The 27,165-nt window shown below is 40.5% G+C and overlaps 1 protein-coding gene across 1 annotated transcript in view; it reads right to left on the bottom strand.

Annotated features, from left to right (window-relative positions):
• Positions 1–27,165, bottom strand: part of tmtc2a (transmembrane O-mannosyltransferase targeting cadherins 2a) — a 91,821-nt gene that overhangs the window by 9,318 nt on the left and 55,338 nt on the right. Inside the window, 9 exon segments of the mRNA XM_084711011.1 lie at positions 79–142; positions 4,573–4,687; positions 9,078–9,159; positions 13,192–13,313; positions 16,849–16,927; positions 17,250–17,434; positions 18,468–18,553; positions 19,330–19,444; positions 21,782–22,616. Coding sequence (XP_084567137.1) covers positions 79–142; positions 4,573–4,687; positions 9,078–9,159; positions 13,192–13,313; positions 16,849–16,927; positions 17,250–17,434; positions 18,468–18,553; positions 19,330–19,444; positions 21,782–22,616 — 1,683 coding nt within the window.

Here is a 27,165-nt window from a genome sequence, read left to right on the forward strand (position 1 = left end):
ACGGTGCAGGAGTATGTGTGTGTGTGTGTGTGTGTGTCCATGATAAGTGCTAACAGGCCCACCAGTCCAGGTACTTACATCTGGTCTGAGGCTGGCTGCACGCTCGTACTGCCTCTCTGCTGCCTCGTTTAGACTGGCCTGTCTGAAGAGAAAAGAGAGAAAAGACGAGGAAAAATGTGACATAACATTAAAATTGTACGGTTACAAATTACTGATTATAATTGTATTCCTTCATTATCGCACAGCTGATCATATGAATCACTTTAATTAGACTTAGACAATCATTAATTGATTAAATTGCTGTAAAATGCCTCAGTTTTAATTTTCACTTTGTCATATTCATTTCATATTATGATTATGTTAACCGCAGTAAAATAATCAGGAATCAGTCACACAGTACGTGTCTTCATTTAAAGCCTTTGTGTGTGGCAGTGCACTGAGCTTTATCACAGGTGATACGTTTCATTATTTATAGTTATTCATTTATAAGGCCAAACTGGAAAAACCTTCTGCTCTCTAGACACATCTAAATACAGTAATCTTAATGTCAGGTCACAGGATATTAAACTTCAGTTTAACCGCATCTTCAAGCAGAGGAGCAGCTTGGAAAAAGTGGTTTTAAATGCTATACTAATAAATTATCTGTGTTGTAAATTTCTGTGTTTGTCTGTGCTCACAGTTTTATGCTGGATCCTGTAACAGTCCCACCGATCCACAAGAGGATACTGAGTCAGCGTCACGTTCTGCCTCACCAAGGCATGAAAAGTGAACACACACACGAAGGTGCAGAACAAAGAGCGAGAAACTCTTTACAGGAAGGATGTTGGGGAGGATGGGTGGGTAAAACATAGCACTTTCACATGGGAGACTGGGTTTAATTTCCGTGTTTTTAAGGAAGCAGTTATTTTAAACTGCCACTGAAATGACATCAGTGTTTCTCAGCGAGCTTTATTTTAAAAGTCGAACCTGATGTTATATGTATATATTTTTGCTAACTTGGCTGCAGAACGAGAATGCGAGGACGTTTCACGTCTGGGCGAGGCCAAACGTGTCACGCTGGACCAGCGGGTCGATGACTGGTTGATTCCAATCGGCACGCCATGGTTTTGATTTATCCTCGTCTGCAGCCTCCACCCTGATTATGTTAACTTGTTTAGATTTTGTTGATCTGTTCTTTGTGCTGCTGCCATGGATAAGTATGTTACGTAGTTAAATAGTGTCTTTTCTGTCTGTCTTAATGGTCACAAGTCTGCACAGGGTCTTTTATTTTGAAAATCGATCAGATTCTCTCTACTTTTCCTGTGTCTGACTTCCTGCCTGCTCAGTCTGCTCTGTGCTAACTGACACGGCATCTGTCAATAACAGACTTGGCGTGTATTTGAAAAGGAGAGCCGCTTCTGGTACTCAGACACTGCTGGTCGAATCAGCTCTGGCTGCTGCGGCGCGGCAAAAATGTGACGCAGCCATGTCTGGTGGAGTTTAGCGGTTACATGCTTTGGCGTGATACTGGGTAGGCTTATACTGCATTTGTTTTCTTTTTCTTTTTCTTTTATTGTGCGCAGGTCCCTCTTGAAAACAAGATGGCAATTTCAGAGATCACCTGTTTAAATATATAAAATTACATAAACTTGAATGACCATGTTATGCAGAAGGTACATCAAAGATTAATCAACATTATTCAAAATGTGCTCGAAGCAATTACATATTACACAACATGCTGCATGGACATTTACAAACTTATTTTCTATAATCAGTGAAAAAAAATCTCCTTATGACTTACAAGATCTTTTTTTGATCACGTTGCAGAAATAGGCTTCCATTAAAAAAAGAATAACTGTTTTGCTTCTGATAATCATCTTGAGATTTGTCCTGGGACCCCTTGAAAGGGTCCCAAACCCCAGGTTGGGAGCACTTTCAACTTTTAAATCACCTCTGATTGGCTCATGATCAAATTCTAAGGAATACTTCTTAACAACAGTTTCACATCTAACCTTTTTACTCTGCATTAAAAACATATCCTCGACAATTTGGAATTAATTTCTAATTAAATAATAATCATTTCTGCTTAAATAATCAAGTCGGGATCAAGATAAAATCAATGACTAATGCAACAACTAATAACAACCATTATAAAAGGCCGGCTATTTGCAGTAATTCAGGTGTTTTCAAAAGCTGAAGAAAAGAAGTGGCCTTGAGCTGAGCTTTGAATGACTCAGTGGAGGGGGCAGAATTTGTTCCACAGACTGGGGCGCACAGCTGAGAGGGCAAAGTCACCCTCGAGCAATAACTGTCAAAATTATGTTACTCTTTATATCTCCAGACAGAGATGTTTCTCAAAAAGCTGTAACATATGGACCTGCTCGTTTATTAAGAAGTCTCTGAATACTAACACATATTAGCCAACGGGTGGTACAGATCGTTCTAATGAAATCATTAAGGAAAAATGTTCTGTGTCGAGTGATTCATTTGATTCATTTCTTAGCTGTGTAATAACTGTGATAATGCAGCAATGACTTACTTTGAGATGATGACAGACTCACTGATGAAGAGAGACGAATGTTTTTTCTTAATGCCAGAAACACTTCGCCATGCAGCAACTCCCCTGTACATGTTACAGCTGGGTTTATAAAATGGCAGCAGTTAATCTGCTCCATACATTCAGTTTGATCCAGCGAGTGCATGAACCGGACTCCGCGATGCCAAAGTTAATAAAGCGAAGGAAGCCGCTCTTTCCCGACATGCCAATTAATATTTATAAGACTGTGACTGAAGTGAAATATGCCTCGAGAAGACGTGCAACATTTTATCAGGGTTCACCGGAGTTCATGAGCGACTATCATCGTCATCTTAGAGACTTAGTGTCTTTGTTTTGTTTGCTCAAGTGCTGGAGAGTCAATACAGGAGGCAGATAAAGACTCAGGAAGTCAGGCTTTAAAGGGACAGTTCACCCTAAAATCAAAAATACAGATTTTTCTTATAACCTGTTGTGCTATTTATCCATCTAGTCTGTTTCAGTGTGAGTTGTTGGGTTGTCGGTTGTAGAGACGTCTGCTTTCTCTCTAATATAATGGATTTAGATAGCACTCGGCTTGTGGCGTTCAAAGCGGCAAAAAACTATACATTTAAAAGTGATTTCCTCCTTGTGCCGTGGTCATGGTCAGCAGGCGTAGAAGAAATCAAGATCCTACATAAAACTGCTCACAACAAAGGACTGCAGATTATCTTGATTCTTGAGTAACAAGTTCTTGATTTCTGGAAAGAGACATTGCTGTGAGATGTTCAAATGTATTGTTGGTGCTTTGACAATCCAACTGCCAGCTAGTTCCATTATATTTAAGAGAGGGCCAAAATCTTTAAATATGTATTTTTGATTTTTCAGTGAACTATCCCTTTAAGGAAAGTAACATTTGTCATGGTTTTGGGTTTCACTTTTGTTAATTCAAGTTTTATTTTGAAAGAGTCAGTCTTATGTGCTTAAGTTGCTTTTACTTCCTGCCTTTTTCTTTGAGTCGTCTTTGTCCTCTACCTCGAGCGTTTCTGTGTTTCCTTGAGTACTTTTTGGATTTAACCTTGGTTTTGGACTCTTTCCAAAAGACAGCTTCATTATATTTGAACCCGAAACCCATAAAAACTAACTGCCTTACTGGAGAGGTCACATACCAGATTAACAACATAATATGTGAATCATAACAGAGGTTTGTGGCAATGAAATGTTGGCTTCGTACATGAGAAGCATTTAAAGGAAAACCTTCCATCAATCTGGAATATTGGCTCATTATTATAATCCTGTGAATGATCAATATTATAGACAGCATGTGCAGCTCACCTGTTTTATCAGTGGAGCGGCCCGAGTTTTAAATCCAGCGAATGACAGGTGTGTTTCACAATCACTGAATCCTAATCGGATTGGATTTATGTCACGGTGAGTCCCAGCAGAAAATAATCAGTTAGCCCAGAATACAGCAGAGCAATCTGTCATTTAGATTTACTCTTACGTTTCCAAAAGCAAACCTCTGCCAAACCCTGAGACTTTCAACTTCTTTACAAACCCTCTGCGGCGTTGTATTTAGATGGATGCTGGAGAGCAGTGATGACTTTTCCAGATATGTAGAGCAAAAAGGAATGAAGGCACATCGCTCCAATATTTCCTTGAGTGGCTGGGAGTAGAAGACATTTGCAGTCCCTTTTGACACGTTTTAAGACTTATATTCGCCGTCTGCGCGCATGCTTGCCAAAGTTCGAGGGAAAATTCTCCAATGGCGTCTTTACAAGCTGGACTGAAACATCACGGTGATGGACTGAGACTGTACTGCTGTTTATAAACGCTATACGTTCTAGCTTTTATGGCAGTTATTTCCATATAGAGGACATTTACTGTTCTATAACACTGGTATAATTTATATTTCAAAGATGGTTATTAAATGGCAGTGGGACAGAATAAACCCGCAAATGGTAAAGCAGCACAGCAGCAAACTCTGTAAATACAGGATTTCATAAACCTCAAAGTTTCTTCATTAAATGTTCTGTACTTTGTGCTTTTTGAAGTTGTTGTGTGTCAGCAGTTCAGCCAACCTGAGCATGTGAGCGGCACTGAAGACCACATCAAACTCCGAGCTGTCCAGCTCCGCGGCCCGCTCCGCCATCTCCGCCGCCTCGCCAAGACGAGACTGTTCCAGCAGAAACTGACCTGGACAGGGAAAGACAGAGGGAGAACGCTTATGTCTGAGGATAGTAGAAGTTCTGGGTCATGATACGGGTTTAAAGATGTCTGTCCATCTCTTTGACGGTCTGTCGGTCCACCACTTTGGTCCAAACTGGAATTTCTCAACAACTATTGGATGGATTTAGAACCTGAATGGCTTTCATGATCCCTGACATTTTCCAACAAGAGGTTGAGCACCACAGTGTCTGTATATAAAGATGAACAACATGAAAGCTCCACAAACTGAAGCCAAAACACGTTGGTGCCCCCTGGTGGCCGGCTGTAATAAATGTCCTAAACCCCACCCTCTCCATGTTAGCAGATGGGAAATGGGCCGAACTAAAAATATAAAGATATTCTCATTAAGTTCTTATCACTGTTTAAGTGTTGATTTTTCTTTTAAGTTTACTTTAAATTAGTTATTAGATGCAAAAAAAAAGAGGGGCTTCATGTCGTGATTGACAGCTGAGCCCTGATCGCAGTTGAGTCAGCCAGTTGTATGGATGGGAGCTCGATACTGCAGCTCCAACCCTGATCATTAGTGCCCAGACTCTGCCTCCAAATGATGTCATCATCGCAAGATGGCAGCACTCCTATCTGGGATATTTTGGCTTCATTTGTGTTCAGAGGGAGGAAGTGATGACAGTCGTCCATCTTTATTAACAGTCAGTGTTACAGAGTCACAAGCATGTTCACTCTTTTTCTTGTTAACTTTACTTAATTAATGACAAGTTTATGCTTTATTATCGTGCTGATGGACGTGGCATTATGGGAAAAAGAAAGTAGAGAAGCTCCGTGAGACAAAGATGAAGATCGGTGGTGAGACAAGGGAAGATGAATGGAGGCAGTGAAAGAGAAGAGCGCCATAGGAAACGCAACAAGGGAAGGAAAGAGACAGCGAGAGGAAAGTGAGACAGTGAAAGGATTGTTGTTTTGTTTTTCTGCAACGGCGGAGAACACAGATGAAGCGGAGGTATTTCATGTGTTTTCCTGTGGGAGTCTGGCCACCTGGTGCGGCACCCACAAGTGTCTGTCTCAGTGGCTATAAATTAACGGCCACAGATGTTACCGAGCGTAGGAAGAGGGGAACGTGTGGAGGCTGCACTGAGGTTTGTTTCTCTGGTGCGGCCTCCAAAAACAAGCTATCGGACGGCAAACAGACGATTTAAGAAGCGGGTCGTCCGAGGGACAGTTTGCATTAAAACGTGGTTCTGCGAACAATGACAGGAAAGAACGTCTCTCTCATCAGCCTCACTTCCTCTGTGTGTCTTTGAGTGTGTTATAATGTGACCAGATATCATCACTCCTCACTCACGCTCTGAGAGATAAAGGTGCTATTTAGAACCATAAAGGGTTCTCTCACTCGTCCCCAAAGGAGAACATGTTTTGGTTCCTGGTAGAACTTTTTTTAATATAAGTTTCACTGGGAAACCTTCCAGAGAGTTCTACCTAGAACCATCTGTCAAGGACCAATCTATGAGAGGTTCTACAGAGAAACCCTCGATGTTGTAATGGTTCCACCAAAAACCAGTGCTAACGAGAACCCACCCAGTGGTTTTTACTGAGAATCCTGTTATATTCCAAGGGTGTCATCTAGAACCCACCCAAGTGTTTTGATCAAGAGCGCTTTTATAGTCCAAAGACTTAATCTAGAACCTAACCAAGTGGTTCTTAAGAGGACCCTTTTATATTCCAAGGGTTTCATCTAAAACCCATCCAGGGGGTTCTACTGAGAATCAATTTATATTCCAAGAATTTCTTCGGGAATCCATCCAAGAGGTCTGATCGCAAACCTTTTTTATCCCATGGTTTCATCTAGAACCCACCCAGGGGGTTCGATCAAGAGCCTGTTTATATTCCAAAGACTTCGTCTAGAACCCACCCAGGTTGCTCCAAGGAGAACCCTTTTATAGTCCAAGAACTTCTTCTAAAACCCACCCAGGAGGTTCCACCAAAAACCCTATTATATTCCAAGAGTTTCATCTAGAAACCATCCGGAGGTTCTGCCGAGAACCCTTTTGTAATATGGTACAAAGAACCCTTGACGAATCATTGACAAATGAGTCAGTCTTCAGTGCTGAACTCTTTATTCCAAGAAGGGTTCTTTGGACGAAAAGGGTTATTTGGAACTTGCAAAGAGGCCTTGAGGAACCCTTTCTTCTAAAAAAGGGTTCTTCAGAAGCAAATGGTTCTGGGTAGAACCTCAGCCCTTTACTTCTAAGAGTGCGCTCACACCTGGAGCTCATCCAGCGAACCCAGGAGAGTTAAAGCAGTCAGATCTGTGATAAAAACAGGAGGCTGGCCCAAATAAACAGCACCTATAGAAAGAAGCTACAAGATAACACTGAAAAAATAAAAAAAACAGGCAGATAGGCAGAGACGGAGAAAAGAGTGTCAGAGGGAAACAGCTCGATCCAAAGACAGCAACGCACCCCTCGCCAGGGACCAAACTAAACTCGAACCCTGAGATATCCAGCGCAGAGAAAGCACCGGGAGGAATGGAGGGAGATAAGGACGAGGAGAAAGGGACGACACACAATGGCGCTTTGAGCGAGACGGGACAGATTTCATTTCCTATGAATATCCTAAAGATAGCGACGCGGAGCAGCGCGGAGCCTGCTCCTCCAGACTGATATGAAATACTGCATTAACAGCAGCACAGGCGGGACGTGGTATCGTGTTTTACTCTGTGTTACAGAGGGTAAACAGTGTACTGTGATCCTGTCTCCCCATGCAGATAAACACAGCATACAGGCCTGTTTGTGTGTGTGTGTGTTTGCACCATCTGCAAAACCTCAGACAGCTCCAACACTCACAGCACTCACACTGAAGTCAGTGACAGTTCAAATGAGTTACTGTGGCGCAGGGATTGTTAATCGTCAAGCGATTTTTGCGGGGGAGAGACTGATAAAGACAGTAAGGTGTTTGACACTTCCAAATGATTACCACACTGCTTCGGTTCTCTCCAAAACTCTTATCACGTTCCACAAGCTATGACTTTAGATCCAGGGAATGAACTGGAAGAGGACCTTGACCCATATTACAGAAACTTCATATCCTCAGTCTTAAGTTAAAATAGAAAGAGTGTAAGGTAAGATTTTTCTTGGTATTACAGAAGCAGATCCAAACTTATTTAAGGAATTCAAACTTATCTTAGGTTAGGAAATCCTATGGCTGCTACCTAACAAACAGCACTACTTTTTTCTCATCTCACCAAGCTAAATGTTATAACCATTGTTTTTTAACGTATTTAAACATACGTTGAAACTTACCAAATATTGAGCAAAGACAATGAATGGCACTTTGAGACAGAAGAACAGCCATACAGATTAAACAAGTTAGCTAACACTACCATACTATGGTCAGCAACTGTTAGCTAACACTACCGTTAGTCATCGTTAGCTAACACTACCATACTATGGTCAGCAACTGTTAGCTAACACTACCGTTAGTCATCGTTAGCTAACACTACCATACTATGGTCAGCAACTGTTAGCTAACACTACCGTTAGTCATCGTTAGCTAACACTACCATACTATGGTCAGCAACTGTTAGCTAACACTACCGTTAGTCATCGTTAGCTAACACTACCATACTATGGTCAGCAACTGTCAGCTAACACTATCGTTAGTCATCGTTAGCTAACACTACCATTAGTTACTGTTAACTAATATTATGGTCAGCAACTGTTAGCTAACACTATTGTTAGTCATTGTTAGCTAACACTACCATTAGTGAACATTACCGTTACCTGCTGTTAGCGAATACTGCAATTAGCTACTGTTAGCGAATACTGCAATTAGCTACTGTTAGCTAACACTACAGTTAGCTACTGTTAGTGAACACTATCATCACCGTTAGCTAATTAGCTACTGCTTATCATAAAGTAAGGACATTTTGTATAAGATTTTGGGAAGTATGTTTGTGTAACAATACACTTTTTTTATCTTAAGTTAGGAGACGACTGAGGAACTGTTCATCTGTGAAGGTTCTTCTCCTAAATCGGGTCCTAACCCTAATTACCATGGTCACCAAACTGGTAAGATAGGATCTGTAAATTAGGAAGTTTCTAAAATATGGCCCATATTAAATAAGTCATGGTGACACTACAAGGTCTAAGAATAAAGGCCGCGGCCTAATGATGATCCTGAGTACAGCTTACTGCAGCAGCCTGGTCATTATATTGAAGCCTACAGCTGAGGTTTGGATTGCAGGAAATCAGGAAAAGGGACTTTAGATGTTATTTTCATAGCTCTGTCAACCTTAGAGATGTTTTTGAGGAAAGAAGCGTCCATATTTTTATGAATCTAATGCCAGCTTCCAAACAGGCTTTGATAAAATGTTAGAAGGGAAAGGTTTGATATTTCTTCTTACCATAGTGCATGTAGCAGTTTCCTTTTGTCGGGTCAAGTTGAATGGCTCTCAGATAATACTTCTCTGCTTCTGTCTTCTGCCCCTAAAAGGAAAACAAAGCAAAATCAGTGATTATGCCTTATAATTTAAGTTAAACTGTGATTGTGTTCCTGTATTTTTTTTTTGGTGGTGTTGTTCTTTTAACAAGATAATAATATAAATAATAACATAACAAATATAATTGGCCTGCGGGCTGAGCAAAGGCTGAGTGTGAGTTAGGTACTGTTCCCAGCAATACACTGAAAAATTAAAGCCAAAAAAATAACCAATCCAAGCAGAGAGTTTCTTTATTATCTACAACCTAGAATTACACTAAATTATGGGCAGAATGAAATGTGGTCATGAACTAATATGAACAGAAATCATGAGTGTCATGTACAAAATGAAGAAATTTAATGGGCCTGAAGGGAATAGGTACTAATTTTTAAATGAGATAAAAGCTTAGTGACAGCACTATCAGATTATTTAATGTGAGTCAATGAATTAGAATACTAAATCATGGGAAAAATGTAAAAAATTAGGATTGTAGAGCACCAACAGTATATACACATTAATATAACATGCATACCATACAGCTGGACACAAACGTGTGGACAGACACATTTAACCACATAAAACTACAAAAATAATTTGTGTTTTACTGTTATTGTCGAGCGTGGACATGCACCAGCTGGAGCAAGGTAACCCTGCTGTGAAGTTTCAGCAGGAAGCCGATCCTCATCATGAACACATTACCCCACCTCCCATGTTGAACCTTTAAAGAAAACCCACCAAAGATGTGTGCGTGTGTGTGTGTGTGTGTGTGTGTACCTGCAACCAAACAGAGAGATATTACTTCTGTGTGCACAGGGCTTGATTTCTCCACCTCTTTTGTTTCATGCTTCAGCACTGATTGCTTCCATATTGCCAATGGACTTGCCATGCAACAAGAAATGAGAGGACCGGGCATATTAGGCTTGCTTCATTAGCTTCTTCCCCATGCCCGCAATCACTCCGAATGAATGAGCGAATATCGGGCCTAGATGGCTTATTTCACATTTTCTTTGGCACTTTTCTCTTTACATTCAATTAAGCCTTCTCCCCGGCCATCAATCAGAACCGAAAGTAGTGGAGCTCAGTCCAGTGAGGCTGGAGCAGATTAATGAATGGTTTCAGGTCAATGTTACATCTTTAAAACCATCAACAGACAATTTTATGGCATTCTCATCTTTTTTTAACTTATTTATTGCAGTGTATGCAGGGTTTCTTCAGGTTTCAATTAGTTAAATTTAAGAAAGACCTTTTTAAGACCATTAAGAGTGCAATTTAACCAGTGATGCAACCAACTAAGAGCTAAAATAAGTAAAAATTGAACTTTCTGTATGAACTGACTAACGTAGCTGTTAGTAAAGCTAAAAGATAGTGGATCAGGTTCAAATAAATCTGATAAACCAGGTAGTTAACTCATGGGTTTATGTTGTGTAATAAAGTGGGCGTGTCTCGTATGCTGTGAGGCCACAGATGGACCCTTCTTTAGCTAGCAAGCAAACAATGCAACGTTTGTTCACTTTTTAAGCTAGCTAGCAAACAATGTAATTTTGTGTTACTTTTCTTAGCTAGCTAAGAAACAATGTGTTGGTGGTTACTGGTTCCATGTTGGTTTTGTTTTGCAGTTTTGTTACAGTTTGATCAAATCAATTTCTTCAGTGTGACTGAAGTTAATGAAACTTTACAAAAGTGATGTTAACTTCATCACTCCAATCAACTTTTAAGACCTGTTAGCATTGTACTAAGACATTTTACGACATTTTAAAGCCTAAAATTCAGATTTTAGGATTTTAGATTTTTAAAGACTTTTTAAGGACCCTCAGAAACCCCAGTATGCATTGCACACTTTTACTGTATGTTATCATCTGTGCCTTACTGGCCAATCTTCCACTGTAAGAGGCGGTGGTAAGCATCAGTGCTGAATGTATCTAAATCTAGAGTTTAAATTCATAAATCAGCTTTGCATTGACTGACCACAACTTTCCATAATGCACACCACACCCATCTCACTCCAGTGAGAGATCTCTGACCAGCAGCAGGGCTCTAATGTTACACCAGGCTTATTTGAAAGCACTTTGACCTTGGAAAGAATAAGGCAAATTAGTGGCTTTAGGAGCTGCACTTGTTGTTTGCTGAGGGAGTGTGGATGGGTACGAGACTATCAGGTTCCAGCTTCATTACTGTGTGGAGGAGAGGGTCACTTTGAAACTTTGGAGGACTACAAGACATCAACTTTCGGAGAAAAACAGCACTCTGGCACATGTTGGGGTGAGCCATAGTACAAGACTTCAGTTTGACCTTTCCTCGCCATGTCTGTACTGTCGATTGACTCCGGCAGGACGGGCCAAAAATGTAGCTGATGGAGTGATTCAATAAGGAAGGAGAGTAATTACATTATAAGCCTGTCCACCGGCCCATTGTCCAGGGTCCATCCAATCTCCTGTTCCTAAAGCCCTGTAGTAGTGGAGGTGGGCCCTGCATGGATCTGCAGCCCTGAGCCTGAGGGAGCACAGCAGATGTCCAGCCACAGTGGGCGACGCTAATCTGAACCCGTGCTTTAGGTGCGTGTGCGTACGTCTGTATATCTTTAAATCTTCCAACAAAAGAGAGGAAATGATCAGAACTCAGGTCTAAAGCCTGTGAGGGCTGCAGCTGCATGGGCATTAGGCTCTGCAGGTCGGTCGTGTCTTTTACTCGGCACCCAGGGCTGTGGAAGGGAGGAGGTCAAACCTCTCTAGAGGGGTAACAGAGGACACACAGCTCAACCCCCACATCTAAACTTGACTCAGCTGTGGACACATCTGTTGTCACACAAGTGTGTTTTTGTTTTTATGGAAAGGGAGGAGAGGAAGTGTGGGCTAGCAGAAAGAAAAAAACATTCAGGCTGGTTTGCACCAGGAAGGATTCATTTTAAACCAAAATAAATCCTAGTTTAACTTTGAATTATGGCGCATTTTAGTGAATTATGGTTTATAATAATGGTGTAATGTTTTGTTACATTTTTAGCTAGCTGGCAAACAATGTAACATTTTGTAACTTTTTAACAAAGTAGCAGACAATGTAACATTTTGAAAAAGGATACAGAGCAGCTGAAATTTAACATTTAAAAAGTGAAAGCCCCTTTCATTCTTATACTAAGACCTTACAGCACTGAAATGTGGGGAAGTGAGCATCTGCATACTGATTAAACACCATAAAATGAAATAAAATGAGTTTGTAAATTGTGCAGCAGAGCCCTGTTTAATTTAAAATCTGGATTTTTCTCATTTTAAATTGATTATAACTAATCTTTGTTGGTGCAACCCTTGAATTTGGGCAAACTCGTGTGCCCTTGACATCTTCCAGCACTCACATACACTCAGATACACACAGTGAGGGAGAGAAAACACACAGATAATCTGGAACTCATCCAATCGCAGAGGGTTAGCTTTCATCTTCAGCAAACAAACTCCCCACGTCTGTGACCTTCAGACATCAGACATGAATTTATGCAGCTACTATAAAGCTGTTTTTCAGGCTATTTTGGCATCCGTCCTGGATCAGGGTCAATCCGAGTTCACCGAAAAAGGTATTTTTTCGCAACATTTCTGTCTTGATTCTGTCTTTCACACTGCGTGATCCTCTTTTCATCCAGCTGGTACTGCTGGAGGTCAAACGAAGTATTCATGAATGCATCAGAATCCCTCTTGTAGACGTCTGATCGGGAGAGAAGAGGAGTTTGTTTAGCATGCACCTTGCAGAGGCAGAAGCTCACACCTCATAACAATTATCACAGCTCTTCAGGCTCTGCAGGGGAATCGATAGGGTGGGTTCGCCTCGCTCGCATGTCCCATAAGTCGCTCAATATGCATTATTCATCACTGCACTCTGCCACTTCAGGTCCCGTTTAATTACACTCTGCCAGGTAGCTAACCACCGCAATCGTTACTAAGATAATGCTTCAGTTCACCTCGTGGTTCTCACTGCGTCTGTGTGTGTGTGTGTGTGTGTGTGTGTGTGTGTGTGTGTGTGTGTGTGTGTGTGTGTGTGTTTCAGAAATGGGACTTACGATGATGGACAGGAGTTTTCCATAAGTGAGGTGAGCAGGGATGTGGTCAGGCTTCGTCCTGAGGGACTCTCTGTACCAGTGACCTGCTTCCTCCAGTCGGTTCAGCCGCATGTAGGCCTCTCCTGAAGCAGAGCGCACATCAGAGAGTCAAGGTTAATCTTTTTAAGATGATAATCAGGGTTACTATATCTTTTACAAAGTTTTTTCAAGCTTTTTCAGCAACTATCAGCTGGGGTAAATTACATATTTATATACATGTATTAAATATACTTAAAATGATTATGTCACTGCTAAATCACATTAAATCAGACGTTATTGTGCTTTAAACAACCATAATTATCATTTGTGGTTGCACTCTATAGAAGGATGACAGGAAAACTCAACAAAATTTCATGCTTCAAAATGTGTCACTCTCTAACTCTGACTAATTTCTTTATCTAAAAACTAAACAGTTCAATCAGAGAGTAAATTATAGAAGTAATGTAAAAATATTATGCAGTTTCAAGCTCTTTACCCAAAAATCTAAGCACTTTTCAACCTTTCAACCAGCACCCATACAAACCTTGAATAATGATTTTAAAAGCTGAAGAAATATCCACAGTGTTACATGAAGGACTGATCCTCTTTTACAGAATATATTTTCATTTTCATCCATTCAGTCATTATTTTAACTCATTTACAATATGGCTGAGTAAAAAAAAATCAAAAGCTCCTAGACAACAAAACAGAAATAGGAAAATAAGGAAAAGAGGATAAAAAGTAAAAAAAAAAAATTAATAAAACAGAAAAGCCCTAAAAATAAATAAAGCAATTAAAATTCAAAGCAATTTAATCACCTAAGACAATAACAGCTGGAAGTGAAATTAGGCAAAATTAAAAAAAAAATTTATTGCTCCCCTGAAGAACATTATAAATAAGTGCAAAAATGAAACATTTATACAAGAAAATGTTTTTATTTTAACAGAATGAAACATTAGGGTCTACTTTGCCACATTTCTTTCATTATAAAAATGAAAAACGTCCATTTTATTGTTTAATACTTTTATTTTTTGGCAGCCAAGTAGCTGACAGAACTCATGTTTTGTTAGTTTTAGTTTCTCCTGGCTACACTGGCCATTCTATTAATTGAAAAATGATTTATCGAGAAAGGTTTTGGCAGGGACGCAGAGTCAACAGCCCTCGTGGTTTAAGGCTGAAGCAGACTGTGACAGTGTGCTGAGCTGAACCACCTGTTTAAATCACATCCGGCAGTGCTCTTAGACCCTGGTACACCTCCTTACAGGTCCAATAGATGCTTCCTAAGTCCCACCTGGCTAGCTAGCATTATTTGTTAAAATATTATACATGTCCCCCAGCAACATCTTTAACGCATCTTTAAAATTTGGTCTTCTTTTTAACATAAAGACGAGCCTAGCACAAATCTAAGTAAGGAAACAGGAAAGGAGAAGGACGTTGACTGAGGTTTCAAGCTTGTTCAACTGAGCACGGACCAAAAAGGGGCGCAATTTAGGAAAGGTCCGTTTATTCATGTTTTTGTGTCAGATTTATGTTACTTAAATCTTCCTACCCCTGTGCTCAGATAAAAAAGCTAGCATTAAAGGACCAGTGTGTGGGATTTAGTGGCATCTAGCAGTAAGCATGCACGAGAACCTGTCGCACAGAATGTGAAAGGCCAGATCTTGAGAAACATATATACATGTAAACGTCCCATTAAAAGATTATTTTCATAATATCACATTCCAGTTCTGACATATTTTGCCAGTAAATCCCTGTAAATTTCACACACTAGACCTTCCAATCTTTTTTTCTCTCTCTTTTTTTTTTAACAGGTGCAGGACAAATAAATTGCCTCGACCTCTCATCCAGTGGGTCAACATTCCTCGCATGCTGGATAAATACCTCACCGTTCAATCTGGACTGGCCAGTCTCTGAAAGAACAACTGTTGTGTTTAAAACTCCATGAGATTCTGTTTGATGTGAGAACACGCCGTTGGTCCCCAGGGTAAAATGACATCAGTTTTGACAAAGAAACTGCGGGACATCACACTAATGCAAACACTGCCCTCCACCAGCTCCTCCCTCCATCTGACAAAACACACTTCCTGCTCTCATTAAGCTTGTCCGAGGAATCTGCGCAGACATCTCTCTGCAATCTAAACTATGCCGTCAGGATGAGCTTCCAATAATGTAATTAGTGTTACAATAACAAAGAGATGGATGTGATGTATTACATGGATTAGCTTCAGTCCTCTGCTAGAGGACACACAGTCTGTGCACACACTTATGAGCTGCAGAATCAAACAGGTGGTTCAAGTCCTCTGAAGGTTTTCGTTGGCAATGAGTGAATGTCATTTCGTTGAACTCCACTCAAAGCTCAGATAAAATGAAAGACCAACATCTAAAATGGAAACCAACATGTAAAACTCGTCCCAGGACTACACGGCTTTACTAACCTCCTGGAACAATCATGGCGTTGTGCTTCGTAGTCAATGCAAATTTAATTACAGGCAAATGGTTATGTTACCTTAACAAAAAACTAATTAAAGGGATAGAATGGATTATTTAAAATGAGGTTGTATGTGGGTCACCTACAGTTGACAGCGGTCAGCACACCCCCACTTAGAAGAAGCAGAGAAGAGTACCAGCAGGGAAGCAAAGCTATGAACTGCTGTGGACTGAGTCAGCAACAAAAGATATTTTAGCTACATAAAAAAGGTCCAAGAAAAAAAAAATCAATATCAATTTAAACGTATGCTATAGTTAGAATATTTTCACAGCTTTACTTTGCAGTCAGAGAGCCTTTACTGACTGGAAACCGGCATTATATAAGTCAAACAGGCAGTGGTAGACCAACAACTCCTGTATTCTAAAAGGTAAAATTTGTGATTTTGCCGCGATGTTGCTGGGGGACCTGTACGCTAAAGTTAGCCAATGTTAGAAAAAGTTTATGATTGATGTAGATAAGCTTGCTAGTTAGCAAGGGTTTTGCTAATATTAGCTACCAAATGTAACTAGCTAACTAACGATTAATGTAGATTAGCTAGCCAGGTGGCTTGTGTTTTGCTAACATAAGCTATCAGATATAACTAGCTAGCTAATGACTGATGTAGATTAGCGATCTAGTTAGCTAGCATTTTGCTAATATTAGCTATCAGATGTAACTAACTAACTAACTAGAAGTGAAAGTTGTTTGTCATCTGCTACCTGGGTTTTTTGTTTCTGTTGTGAATCCAAGCTAACCTCAACTCACATGTTCTATAACGTAAAATTGCTGATTTTGTCTATGGAGTTTGGTTGGTTGGGAAAGAGTAATATCTGGCTTGTTTAATAGAGGTTTCCTGTCTGAAAAACCTATACATACACTTAAACTGATATTATTTTTTTAAGTGAGTTTTATTTAATTGGTTATAATACCTTTTATTGCTGACCCTGTCCAGTCTCTGTCACTCCAAACTGAGAGCTTGCCGACTCCCATTTACTGTAGATAATACACCGACTATCAATAAGTACCTCATATAACCCCTCTTCAAAAAATCCAAACTATTCCTTTAGCATTTCAAAGCAGGTGTTGCCAAAGTAGGGAATTTATAATCCTGCACTCTCAGTTTCTGCATCACAAACAAAGACTGAAGGTGAAACAGACCCCCAGAAACTTACCCATCATGTTGAAAAGGCTGTGTGGTGCAAACTGTCGGGGCATTTTCTGGACTGCTTCCTTATAAATAGACAGGGCCTCCTGTAAGGGAGAGGGAAAAAAAAGTCTGTTTTTTGTTTCGCATCAGCATAATACAGGCCTTGTAATTGATGAGACACTCAAAATAGAACAAAACAGACTTTACTAGCTGCACAGTTTCCTGTTCGGCTCTAAATGGTTGAGCTTTTAGTTCCATATCAAGGATAAGTGGTAAGTGTTTAAATCAAAAGTGGTCATAAAGTCATTGTAAAAAGCAATACAACACATATTTTAGCCCTAACCTGATGATTCAGATTTAAAAAGCTCTTCTGAAACACTTTGTTTGGTTTGATTTGTTTCCTTGGCTGTTTTAATGCACACTGACCTCCTGCTGGCCCTGTTCGTGGAGCAGTTTTCCCAGGTTGTACAGGCAGCTGGTGACAGAGCTCTTGTGGGCGTGCGGGTCCTTCAAGTTCTCATCTGGAATGTCGGCACAAGTCAGAAAGGTGCGTTTGGCCTCGTCCAGGTTGCCCTGGTTCATCAGGATGATTCCTGTGTTCAAGTAGGCCGCTGTGACGAGGAGGAGGAAGAAGAAGAGGAAGGGAAATCAATTAAAACAGCAAAACAGGAGGAGAACCTGATATCACTCGATAGATTTTCACAGACTAACACTGTGCAACAAGTAAATCTAAGTCATTACAGTTAAACTGATGTTGATTTTATTTTTATAAGGGGCTGAAATACATTTTGTTGCTGACCCTGTTCACAGCGGTGCATCTACATTATGTACTATTGATGAGTACCTCACACAACCCCACTTCAAATTATCCAAACTATTCCTTTAAGAGTGGCGGAGATGGAGGATGGAGGAGGATCTACTAAGCTTGTTGAGGGTGATGGACTTTCAATAATAATGCCAAAAGAAGACAGGACAAGAGGTCAAAGGCAGATAAAATTACCATAAGAAGAGTACGTAAGAACTGGAAATAAGTGAGGCTAAAAGGAGATTAAGCTGAGGACGACCTGAAGGAAACTTATCAGGTTAAAAAATAAAGCAGTTTGGAAACGTGTCCTCTCTCATAAAATTGTCCTTGGTACAGTAAAAGACGGACCCTCATCTCACTTGCGAGCACTCGAGTGTGAGATTGAACCTCATCATTTCACCGTCATGCTGAAATAGCCTGAATATGGTCCTCCAAATGACCACGTGGCAAAAGAACATCTCATTCAGCATTAAAGTTGGACCCTGATGGTGATCCAATGATGGACTCTTAACTCACATCTAATTAATCCAAACAAAGCTCAGCCAAAATGAGAACATTTAATTGAAGATAACTCTTCCTCTCATCACGATCACTCCAGTCATCATGAATCAGCAACAAAATGATGTTCTCTTTCAAAGGGATAGTTTGGATTTTTTAAACTGGGAGGTACATCTGTAGTCAGGGCATTCATGGAGTTTGCGGTTTGCAGTCAGAAAAGGCTGTCTGACAGAAGGGTAAAGCTCTGATAATATTCTTAATATAGTGTGCAATTATACTGATATTGATTTTTTTAGGTGGGCCTTTTTTTAAGTAAACACATACTTTAAACACATACTTACATGCCAGTGTTGGCCGACTCCCGATGGCCAGTTTGTAATAATGCAGCGCTTCAGAAAACCGCTCATTTTCCTGCAGCAGCAAGCCACTAACAGACAAAATAAAAAAAAAGAAAGAATGTGAGATATTTTTATAACACCATAAACCATGTTATAAAGAGGATTTGTCTTGTTATTTTTAATCTGTAAAGGTAAAGAAAGCTTTGGCCAAAATTACAGCACGTCAAAGTGATGAGGGCGCTTTGGGTTAGAGCTTGAAAATAAAAACATAATAAAAAATGCAGCAGCTTCTGTTTCCCTCACCCAATATACCAACACATAACCCCAGTACGCCCAACCATCCATCTTATTCAAACAGCACCTCCACTTTAAAGCATGCAAAAACACATCATTTGGTTTTCCCCTCTCCCTATGTTGCTCTGCCAGCTTCCTGACACCCGTAACTTGAGAGGGAGAAAAACATCGTCAGCATGAGAGCAAGAGACATGGGTCTGCTATGAGGTTTTGGCACCTTTGACACCTTGTGTTGCAAGATTGGAAGTTGCTCTCCTCCCACAGGCCCCTGAAAAGCCACGACTAATCAAATCAGTAGCATAAGGTACAAAGAGCCACAAGGGACACGCAAAGTTATTTCCTCTTTGTCACACTCTTGCATCAGTCGTAGCTCTGCGTCTCACTTGCTCCTTTTTCTCCCACATCAGATCTATTTTTTGTACGAGCTTCTTTTAGTTCCCCGTCTGTCACTCTCACTGTCATTTCTGCCTTTCTTCTTCTGCCGCTGCGATCGCAGGTGATGGATGGGGGAGAATCATAACTGCTTCGTGTCAAGACTTTGCAAACAGGACGAGACGTCTTTAACACTCACAGGTTATACAGCATGTCAGCCATGTTCCCTCGGTGGTGCAGAGCGTTTCTGTACGCCTTCTCCGCCTCCGCCATCTTGCCCTGGTTCTTCAGTACGTTCCCCAAGTTTCCCCAGGCTACGGGAGACATGTGTCAGTCAAAAGTTGCACTTTCAGAGAGGAAACAGACAAAGCTGGTGTTCATTTAACTGTAATCACTTAAATGAATAACAAAAAACCTTGTGCTGCTAATATTAATTGATGTTATGTGATCTAGAATTACTTTTGTGTTGAAATTCAACTATTATTAACCAAGTCTTGCATAAAGGAGCCTCAAAGTCATATTGCAGTTCTCTGTGGACTCAACTGTGCTGCAGCTCCCCAAGCACAGATGTTTCTGTTCCTTTCTTGCACACCTTTTTTTGCACCTTTAAAGATCACGAACAAGCCTGGCTGCGGAAAAGTTTCAGCGACACCCAGCTTAAGGTTATGTATAATAATTAGAGCTGGGAATAGTTTGAATCTTTTTCTTCCCCATTTAATAAAACAAGCCAAACTTTTAAATGCACTGTTGGTTTGATTTTGTCAGGGGTATAAGAAGTACGCTTTAAAATTTTAAAGGTGCTCTGTTTACAGTCAGTGTTTCTTCCCAAACAACATTGTGTGTTTCCTTGAGGTCTAACAAAATGTATTGAATGTGTTTCCTTCCTCGTTAAACATTTGCAGAGCTGATGTTATGATGTTTTAAATCCTGCATTGTTCACATCTATGTTTACTGGCTAGCAGTCTTAGGGGTCATTCCTATGTCCCAGGGGTCCTGTGTTCCCCAGATTTACACAGGACATAAAGGGTTAGAGTTAGGGGTTAGCATAGAACCCATAGATGAGGCAGGCTGGTTAATGGTACTAAACAGGAACCTTGGGTTGTGTTTATTACCATTAACCAGTCCAGAAAAGTAGGCTGCTTGTGCATCTTTGATCAGTCAATAATTCATGCAAATTCAATCAGTCTCTGAGAATTCTGCACAACCGTGCAACCACCACCACCGCAACTTTTCTGCAAATTTGAACAATCATTGTAGCTTCTCAAGAGTTTCACCAATCATAGCAATCTCCCATGTCATAATCTCGATGTTTTATTATTTACTATTTTTCTGTAATCTTTTATATTTTAGAATTAATAATTTTGGGGTTGCAAGATTTAGCTTCTTTGTCGAATAGCCCCCAGGTGCACCTCTTCATTTACAAATAAAGCATAGAATTATTGTAATCTTTAATCTTTTGGTACAGTTACTTGTTTCTCTCTTTTGCCTTTGATTTTTAATTGTACACAAAAAAAAAAGATCATGACTATTTTTTGTCCCCCACCTCCAAAAAAAAAAAATCCTTGGAGAGACTGTTTAATAGTCTGGTTCCATTTTAAAAAATAGCTCCTTCATATCAAGGTGGTGAACTTCTTTGTCTCATGTTGTCATTAATCCAGGGGGTTTCATTAATTAATAACTGGGACAGCCCGGGAGGTTTAACGAGCAGAAAAGTCAAGGGCTGTTGAGCACAAGTCATTAAACCAACTAACTTGGTCATTAATATTAATGAAGTGAGGAGGCCAGCTGGCCAGATTTGAAAAGTAGCTGGAAAAAGTGTCTGCTGACAGCTTATTGTCAGATGTTTCTGGGTTATTGTGAGTAGTGGGTGCATCAAAGGTAAGACATTTATAGTCAGAGACAAAATTAATCTTGTTCAGAGAATCAAGTGACATGTCCAGAGAAAGAATTAAATCAATGGTGTCCACAGTTATGTGAGGGGCTAGAGACATGCTGGTGTGGTCCAATCAAATGTATTTTGTGTGGTTTAGTCTGATCTGTGTTTTTGGATGCTCCCTTGGAAACCAGACTGTCTGGTCACGATCCCTCTCATATTACAGCCAAACAGTAAACTAAAATACATTTTTGAAAACATCTGAGGCAAGAAACAGGTAATGTAGAGACATAATCTTGATTCATATTTAATCAGCACTGTCTAGTTTGACAGTTTGATCTGAGTTTTGTGAGCTCTGAACTTACTCAACGAGAATGACTTGTCAGTAACAATAAGAAGATTGCCCATCTTAAAGCATACCCTGGTTTATTGCGTATTTTATTCTAAATGGAACCATAATTTACAAAATGGACATTGTGCTGTTTTGAAGAAGACTTGAAATAAGCAACTGAGGCCATAATCGCATCAGGAAACTGTTTACTGAGCTCATGAATCAAGTGAGAATAGGGCAATTTTTCCATAAGAGTTCACAGAATTCAACTTCTTTTTGCAACCACTTGCGTTGCCCCCTGCTGGCCATTGGACAGAATGCAGGTTTAAGGCACTTCACCTTTCAGACCTGGAACCTCAATCCACTCTTGAATATTAAGTCTACGGTTAGTTCTCAAAAGTATTAAGGTTTGAACTGATCCAGAATGATAACTGGTGGTTCTCTTACCTTTAGCAGGATTCACACCAATCCCAGACTTGTAGAGATTCTCCTCATTGCTCCAGTCTCTGTTTCTTTGAACAGTCCTGAGCCCGTTCAGCAGCACTAGTCCCGCACAGAGACACAACAGTAAGGCCTTGTAGCCTCTAGTCCTCAGTCGAACATACAAGGTTCTTGCACCAGTGGCAACAAGTAAACAAAAGCCTATACTGGGGATGTACAGAACCCTCTCTGCTATTACAAAACCTACATAAAAGAAGAGGTTTGTGGCTGGGATGAAAGGCAAAGACATGACGCCTAATGAAAACAGGACTACGTTTTCTGTCGGGGGCACGGAAGTCCGTGGAGGGCAGGGGTGGGGTCCCGCTGACCCGTTCAGGGTGGTCTTTGGTGGCCCCTGGTCTGTGTTATGGTTTGTGTCAGGGGCATGATAACCATTCCCATTAGTGATTGATTTCCCATTAGCGAAACATGCTTTCTCACTGGTCTCCTTGGCTTTGTAGGAAGGGCCACGGAGGCCAAACAAAGCCAGGAGGGTAAATCCACCATAAAAGGCAACAGTGTGAAGGTTCCTCCAGTCGGCCAAGGACCTGACCAAGGGCACGGCGTCCATGGACCAATCGAAGCTGAGCTTGTCGGGGCAGAGCAGGAGCCAGGCGTTGGCGGCGGGCAGGTGGAGGAACGTTAGCGTTCGAGTGAGAAAATGTGGCGAGTCAGCTGCAGGGTTGTCAGAGTTGGAGAAGTTGGGAGGCTTATTGCCCATCCAGTAGAGGCGAGCTGACAGCAGAATCACTCCCCAGGAAGCGAGCACGCCGAGACTCAGCAAAACACTGATGTTCTTTTTCTGCAAGAGAGGAGAGAGAGAAAAAAAACTCATGCTAAAGGAAAACACCTAAATCAACATTTCAGTCCAGAAGAGCTCAGTCAAAGCCGCAATATGTTGTCCGAGTTCCAGAGCACATGAATTTGTTTTCATTTTAGGGGGCTATTTCAATACCTGTCAAGTTATTCAAGGGTTGAATCAGAGCAACAATGAGGCCTGTAAATGTATTTATGGTCTCTGTAGACAACAAGTTATTAAGAAGGATGGTCCGGTCTTTCAGTATGAGCTGCTGGGGTTTGATTTATAGATCTTCAAAATGTATTATCCAAATGCTATATATATAGAAAGAGAAACTATGCACAGCAATCTCTGGAATGTTTTTGATAGCTGCCTGGGGCACAAACCGCACTCACGTACAATTATACAGCTCTTTGTAACACTAGCATAGTTCGTAAAATTAAAATGCACCGTAGCCAGAAACAACACAGCTCTGTTTACTTGAAAATAGTGAAATATGACATATTCAGACTGGTGAAAGACACATAGGGATTTGGACAGCTGTGCACAGCAATGGGTGTCACTTTTGGTCAGCAACAGTGTGACTGGTTATATCAAGAAATAATCATTTTAATGGAGTATGTCACATATTCAAAACTGGTGAAAGACGCATTATTTTGAATTTGGTTTGCCAATAAATTCTTACATGTCAAGAACATTTTATTGAGAAGAACGAGGGAAAACCCAAAAGTCCAAAATCAAAGAACCACAACAGTGCCTTCAGAAGAGTGTAGATCTCCATCAGGCAACAAACGGTGAAGCACCTACTGCAATGCCATCACAACTGCCAGATGCAACCAGTGGAGATAAACAGATAGTATAGTATGGGGTGCATTTTTTCATCTAGATGTATGCGAAGTTTTTAATGAGGTTTTTGTATAGTATACTCAGCTTTCTTGATGCATAGAATAGTTTAATGTCATTATAACAAAATGTCCTGGGCTCACATAATTATATAAACCACTTAATTTAAACATTAGATTGATTTGTCATTTATTTAAGTCTGGTTTGGTTTGACAGAAGCGACAATGGAAAAGATCCAGATGTGGCTTGCAACAGACTGGGTTAACCTTATTTTTAGCCTGGCAGTTGTTGATGGCTTGTCCCCTCTACAGGCTGGTTAAGAGGACTGTGGAGTCAGCAGACCACATAAAACCAAGCAATTAATGAAATAGGGTTTCCAAAAATTGCGAATCGTCAGAACCACGAAAGACCCTTCAGCATACAGTCATTAATGTGCACAAAAAATATGAGTTTGATGGGTCCAGTGGAATGTGAGATTAGCTGCAGACGGTAGTTGAGATACAGATGCAGGTAAAAATCAACATGCTTCCATATAGAAGTAAAGATTATTTCTACTATTTTCTATACATTACTAAACCACACCCCTCAGTTGTGACCTAGCTGGGGTCAACTTTGAAGTAAATTTGAAGCATGACAGGCTCTCTCTCTCTCTCTAAGTCTTTCCTCAATGCCTGTCAGGGTTTCAGTGAGTGTGACTGGTAATCAGCTTAGGGCTCATTGTGTTGGTATGTAGATGCTGTTTACATCTCATAAGAGCATTAATTCTGCAGCATGCTCACCATTAGGTCCTCTGTCACGCAACACCTTCAAAATTAACTGTCACACGCCAACCGGGCGCTCGCTGCAACCTCGACTGAAGGGTCCCTTCATAAACTTAAAAAAAATCGTGTTAAACTCCTGAAAAATGGCTGCATTGATATTAACTTGGAAGGAAACACAGAGAACATTTGGTTAGTGGGTCTTTAAAAATCAGGAAAACCAGTCTTTGATACATAAATTAGATTCAAAGCAGAGGCAGGAACTCTGTGATCCTCCCCAGAGCCAAAACTATAATTCATTTCAGTTGCCTCACAATGGGCTGCACTGTTCGAAACAAAGGCAATAACTAGAACCATAACAGGTTCTTTGGCTTGTCCCTGTAGGAGAACCCTTTCTGGCTCCTGGTTCCACTTGGAAGCCATTCAAAGAGCTCTACAGAGAACCCAACATAAAGGGTTAGACCTCTAGAACCATCTCTGAATGGTTTCACCCAGAACTACCAGGTGCCCTGTCTGGGGGGTTCTATCCAAAAACTTTCCTGAGGGTGCTGACCAGAATGTTCTACTGAGGACCCTTTTTATATTTCAGGGGTTTTATCTAGAACTCATCCAGGGGGTTCCACCAAGAACCCTTTTAATATTTCAGGGGTTTTATCTAGAACTCATCCAAGGGGTTCCACCAAGAAGACTTTTAATATTTCAGGGGTTTCATCTAGAAATGACCCAGGTGGTTCTCCTGAGAACCCTCTTGTATTCCCCAGGTTTTATGTAGAACCCACTCAGGGAGTTCTACTTCTTCTAATCCTTTTATATTCCAAGGATTTTATCTGGAACCCCTTGGGTGGGAAACCTTTTATATTCCAAAGTTTTTATCTCTCACTGACCCAAGGTTTCTACTGAGAACCCTTTTATATTCCAAGGGTTTTATTTGGTACCCCCTGGGTAGGTTCTACCGAGAACCCTTTTGCATTCCATGGATTTTATCTAAAACTCACCCAGAATTTATATTATGGTACAAATAACCCTCTTCAAGGATTGACTTTCTTCCAAAAAAAGATTCCTCACAAGGATACTGTTCTCGGCAGAACCTCAGCTCTTCAGGAAGAACCCTTTTAGAACCCTCATTCCTCAGAGCGAGCAGTGAGAGTCAGGGTTAGCGGGACATGACAGGGCCGTATGATCACATCCTTGACCTTTGATCACAGGCTTGTTAAATGACATTTATCGGTGACAGTAGGGAGAGAAAATGTGAAAACTGATGACGCTTTTTGTTTCTTTTTGTCAGACGTCAGATTTCCTCAACACCACATTCTGATATGATGCTTTCTGAAATCAATTACAGCCTAAATCTGATTTACTGGTGTGTTTTTGCCAAGATTAAGTAAATCTGATTTCATGTCTTTCATTAAATACTGATGAAACTTAAATGTCACACACGCAGAGTCTTATTGACAGAGACAGCCTGGCGCAGTCCTAAACCAGAAACTGCTTGTTATTATTCATGTTCCTTGCAGAGTTTACCTTGTGGACTAAATACGACATAACATCAAGAGTGATGATCACACAGATGCTGCTCACTTCCTATTTTCTGAGCCCATTTATTCTTTCAGAGCAGCAGTGTAATATGAACTCTATTTGAACTTGCCTGTGGGGAATTAGAGCTGGTGCATGCTTACATACTCTAAATGTTCTGTATACTGTGGAGCAGGGATGCATAATGTTAGATTTTTGCTGATATCCAATATGCCAATATTTTCCAGCATATTTTGGCTGATTGCCGACGCCGATACCAATTTATGCACATATTTTTTTCCACTTAATTGCAGAGAACATCAAGTCTCTCCTGCAGTGGAATTAACATACTATTACAGGGATTTTTTTTTGCTGGTGCCCGTTTCTCTTTGTTCATCATAAATTCATCATAATGACGGGGATGACAGCTCACGCAGCTCTGCAGACAGGCTCAGCAGCAAAACATTTTAGCCAAGGCCCATCTGCAAAAACCAAGTTAAGGTGTATATCATATTTAGAATATTTTCGCCACCTTTTCTTGCCATCAGACAGACTTTTCTGACAGGAAATCCCTGTTATTTAAGCCAAATATCATCTCTTTCACTCAACCAGACTCGCGAAATCAGTCATTTTACCTCACAGAACACAGGAGTTATTGGTCTACTGCTGCCTTGATTGGCTAGTTTGTTTGTATTATTTTGTGATTTTGGTGAATGTGAACTATCCTTTTTAAACACCAAAGTCACACAATTAAACAAACTAACAAACCAATCAAGACAGCAGTAGACCAACCCGTTCCATGTTCTGCATCATAAAATTCGTGATTTCTCAAATGGAGTTTGGTTGGTTTAGAGAGAACGATATTTGACTTGCATATCGTCAGTTTCCAGTTAAGAGACAGCATCTCTCTCTCTAGTTGTAATGTTATCCTTCATCCCTTGTGTGTAGTATTAGAGTGTCTATAACTCAAGTGTTGATCCTTTGTTGCCCTACTTTTGTTTTCATCTCTTAAGTGAGTTTACTCTACTGTAGTAATCATTCAGACTCTATGTATAATCCGCTCTGAATGAATTGCACAACAGGCAGATAAGATCTACACAGAGCACAAAGAACAAGCCTTCATTCATCTCATTAATAAACTTATGAGAGAATTATTTCCTCTCTTACAATGAGCATGCATGTGCGTGCTCATGTGCGCACCTTTCAGGAACCATGATGGAAAACACAAGTTATCCATAACAAACCCATGTTAGGATTAGACTAAGAGGTTTAGCATTGACTCCCCTGACCTCCTGGCTCCAGCCGATTCCTCCGGATCTGAAATGGAAAAGCGTGTTGCTCCCTGTAGAGTTTAGCCGAGTGTCGGCCCAGCTAGTTACAGAAAGTCACTTATCGATAGTGAGATGGAAAACGGCCAGTTCAAGGAGTTCAGCACTTTG

Source organism: Lutjanus erythropterus, chromosome 22, assembly GCF_056507025.1.
Source record: "Lutjanus erythropterus isolate fLutEry1 chromosome 22, fLutEry1.hap2, whole genome shotgun sequence".
NCBI classification, from domain to species: Eukaryota; Metazoa; Chordata; class Actinopteri; order Lutjaniformes; family Lutjanidae; genus Lutjanus; species Lutjanus erythropterus.